The sequence below is a fragment of the Epargyreus clarus genome, unplaced genomic scaffold, assembly GCF_041222505.1.
Source record: "Epargyreus clarus isolate Ecla_fem2 unplaced genomic scaffold, WU_Ecla_fem_2.2 ptg000013l, whole genome shotgun sequence".
Taxonomy (NCBI): domain Eukaryota; kingdom Metazoa; phylum Arthropoda; class Insecta; order Lepidoptera; family Hesperiidae; genus Epargyreus; species Epargyreus clarus.
Window position 1 is genome coordinate 319,313 of NW_027332221.1, and position 3,854 is coordinate 323,166.

General features: G+C 57.7%; 1 protein-coding gene across 1 annotated transcript; it reads right to left on the reverse strand.

Moving 5' to 3' along the window:
• Positions 1-1,212: 1,212 nt before the first annotated feature.
• Positions 1,213-2,958, reverse strand: LOC140746591 (uncharacterized). Its single transcript, XM_073078718.1, has one exon. The coding sequence runs from the start codon at positions 2,956-2,958 to the stop codon at positions 1,213-1,215; it is 1,746 nt and encodes a 581-aa protein (XP_072934819.1).
• Between the last annotated feature and the right edge of the window lie 896 nt (positions 2,959-3,854).

The window sequence follows — 3,854 nt, forward strand, 5'->3', positions numbered from 1 at the left end:
TGGTTCCTGGGAACAGGCTGTCCACTACTGTGTCGACGAAAATCGGGTCGAGGGTTTCCGTTAGTGGAGGCACCCATGGACGTAGCCTACCGAGCACCATCTTATAAGGACGCCCCCATGGGTCTCGGTCCAGCACCTCCACGAGTGCACTCCAGTTCCGGGCCTTGCTGTCGGCGATAGCGCCCTGAAGCAATATTGTTGCGGCCCGGTACTCTACGTACTTCTCCTGCAATTCCGCGGCGCCAACCGACCGGCGTCGCCGAGCCCGAGGGTACTCGCGTCGAGCTCGCAGGCAGGCTACGCGCAACCGTGCGATGCGCTCCGACCACCAGTACACAGGGCGTCTCCAGCCAGGTCTGACACGCGGCATCGCGGTTTCGCAGATTGCCGTCATGTCATCCCTGAGCCGGATCGCCTCCTCTTCGGGATCGACCTGGGCATCCCCCTCAGCGGCATCGGACCAGTCCACGACGTGGGCAGCAGCGACGAGCAAGTCCCGGTTGAGACGCTTTCGTGCCCACCGACGCGGATGGTCGCTAGTCTGACGGCGTGCGTCAGCAGCCGGGAGCTGAAAAACTACGTCCAGCAATATGTGGCGATGGTCAGACAACGTGACCAGGTCTTCGGCCACTCTCCAGTCCGTGACCAAGCGCTCGGCAGAAAGAGTCGCCCACGAAAGATCAACAATCGACTCTCCCTGCCAACGCACGCACGTGCTGACCGAGCCACGATTAAGCAGACGCAGGTCCGGCCCGGCCGCCCACTCGAGAGTTGCTCGTCCCCTAACGCTGTCACGCCTGTTTCCCCAGGCCCTCGAATTAGCGTTAAAATCGCCAAGTACGATTACTGGGCGGGGAAGACAAGAGCGTACACAGCTTGCCAAACGGTCGAGGAACGTCTCGTATGTCGCCAGACTACAATTGGGAGAAACATAACACCCCAACACCGCGAGGGGACCCCACTCCACCGCGACTATGCCCCGCTCGGAGTGAAGTTTGGAGCATGGAGGATCTCCTTCGCCACCTGCCCAGTACACGGCAACAGACTGTACCTCGTCTCCGACCCATCGCGGATGCTCTGGAACTCTGTAGGGCTCCGCCACCACTGCCAAGGCAACCGAGCAGTCCACGAGGCATTGCAGGAGCAAGTCCTGCGCCCCGCGGCAGTGGTTCAGGTTCCCCTGGAGGATCTTAAGTGACGGAGACCTATCCATCAAGAGTCAATTGCTTCCGCTGTTGGACAATGGGACGAAGCGCTTGAACGCGCAGGCCCATCTGTCCGTGTTGAGCCGGCAGCCGTGACCGCTGTCTCGCTCGCTCCAATGCCCCGGCGCTTTCGCTTCGGAGGCGTACACCTCCTCCCACCGAGCCGATGGTCAGCTGGGCGACCAAGGTCAGCACAAAGGGCGCAATTTGGTGTCTGTGCCCTGCATTGGTTCGCCCTGTGCCCGGGCTCTCCACATACATAGCACAGTGCACTCCTGTCTTTAGTGCTGGTGCACTGGTACCGTGCATGACCCATCTCGAGGCACCGGAAACATTGGAGTGACCTAGCAGGTAGCGCCTCCACTCTCGCTGACACCCAGCCAACGAGGAGTCTCTTTGCAGCAGCCAGCTTACGGATAGCCGTAAGAGGACAGCGCACCCAAGCTGTTCCTAAAGCGGAAGGTCTTCTCCGGATATCTCCGACTTTGACGTCGCTGGCAAGGCATCCGCAGGCCTCGGCGACGGCGTTGGCGACGTCTTGCTGGGTGACGGAATCGTCCAGATCCATCACCCTAGCCTCCCCTTGCTTCGTGGGCCTGGCCACCCTGACGCCCAACTCCGCGACAGCCTCCTGCAGCTTCCGTGCCAGGGCGTCAGCTTTCCCAGCGCAGTCCTCGCCGGAAACCTCCAGGAGAAGACCGCCATTAATGGCTTTCTTCTGCCGCAACGCGGGAATGCCTAGGTCGGCAAGATGTATATGACCCTTCGCGGTCTTCATCACCTCTGCATAGGTGATCTCCGACCCCTCGGGCACCGTGACTGCCACGGCCGCCGATTTCGGGACTCGCGGAAGCCTAATCGCCTTCTTTTTGCCTGCCCGCACTGGCTCGGCTGGCCGAGCTACTGATGGCTGTGCTGCTTTTATTGCAGGACGCCGTCGGGTGACACTTTTCCCTCGTCCGAGCCTCGGGAATTGTCTCCGATCCGGTTGCAAACCGACAGGGCGCCGCTCCTTTGCTCGGGCTTTGCGCCCGACAACCGTGGCCCAGGTACCCTCCTGTGCGGCCGAGGTGGAAGCGCCTGGAGGCCGCATCGGCGTTGTGACCTCTGGGAGTTGCGGAAGCTCAACTTGTGAGGCCTTCTGCCCTAAAGGAGGCCGGACCGCTCTCCCCGGGAACAATTCGTCCCTAAAGGATGCCAGCTTCTGGTCCATTATGAGCCCAATCCTTTCCATCAGAGCTTCCTCCTTGTTCGTGGCTTTCCTCGGCTCCGAGGGGCGAGGCGGCTCAGACCTATTCGGGGCGTTCTTACGTCGCAACTCGTTCAGTTCCGCCGTAAGGGTGTCAATCTTATCGTGCAGAACAGTAAGCTGGGAACGTAGCGACGCGTTCTCCTGCTTCAGGTGTGCAGTGGTTACCCGCTGCACTACCTCTGACGCAGCTGCCTGCACGTGACGCACGGCCAAACGGATGGTTCGCACCAAGTCCCCTTTTAGGTTGCGGGAGCTGTCTGCCGCCTTTTCAATTACCTCAAGGTTCTCAGTTATCCGGGAACCTAGGTCTGCTGTGGGCTGCTGGGTCATCACTTTGCCTAGTTCCTCTGCACTAGGCAGGGATGCCTTCGGTTTGGTCTTGGCCACCGGGACCAGAAAATCACCATCTCCTGCCGACGGGGGTTTCGCCAGTTTCTTTTTTGGCCGCTCGCTTCCGCTATTTGTCGCCGTACGCGCTCTTTTACGAGCACCGACCGACATGGCTGTGGACTGTTCTGACACTCCTGACGTAAAAGAACAGTCCGACAACTCATCCGCGTCTGACGAGACGACTGGTGTAGGTGGAGCTACTGACCTACCTTTAATTTGCCGCGTTTTCGTCCTCACCGCTTGTACAGCGGGCAATTTGTCCTTCTCGCAAGCTGATTCAGAGTCCAGTATGGGTAAGCGTGGGTCGTGTTGACGGAGGTCGACGGATTGCCGACCTACGAGGCAGTTGTTGCCCCCCCCCAGAGTACGAGGGGCTGCCCTCCGCCGTAGCAGAGGGGTGGGATTCTCCCTGTCGGGTACCCACCTGGGGACTACTTTTACAACTAGCCTTGTCCATTTTATTTGCATCTTTTTTAAAGGGGTGAGCTCCCCTAGGCCGCTCTTAGTCTGGTCCTTCACCCTTCGACTTCCGGTATGAGTAACTCTGCCGTATAGCCTCTGGGATCATTAGGACACACAAGCCCCCCCACCACGACATGGTGGCAGCCCATTCGGGGGGGGAGCAGTGATAGCCTAGTGGTTAAGAAACGGGGCCTCTCGATCGAGGGGTCCGAAACCTGACTGGTTCTCTTATAAAATAATTTATTATTTCATGTACAGAATTGACCTCTAATATATCTTATAAAATGATTTAAGAAACCAGATCTCAGCCACGTTCGGATATTTGGTAGTCGTGCAATGGTCCATGTTCCTAAAGCAAAGAGGACTAAATGGGATAAAAAATCTGAAGAATATATCATGATTGGTTATGCTGAAAATACTAAGGGCTATAGACTATACAATCCAAGGTCGAAGAGTATTACTACCAGCAGAGATGTTTTCATTATGGCCATATATGGTTTAAAGCAGTCGGATAGGGCCTGGTATAAGCAGGTTGATGATTGTTT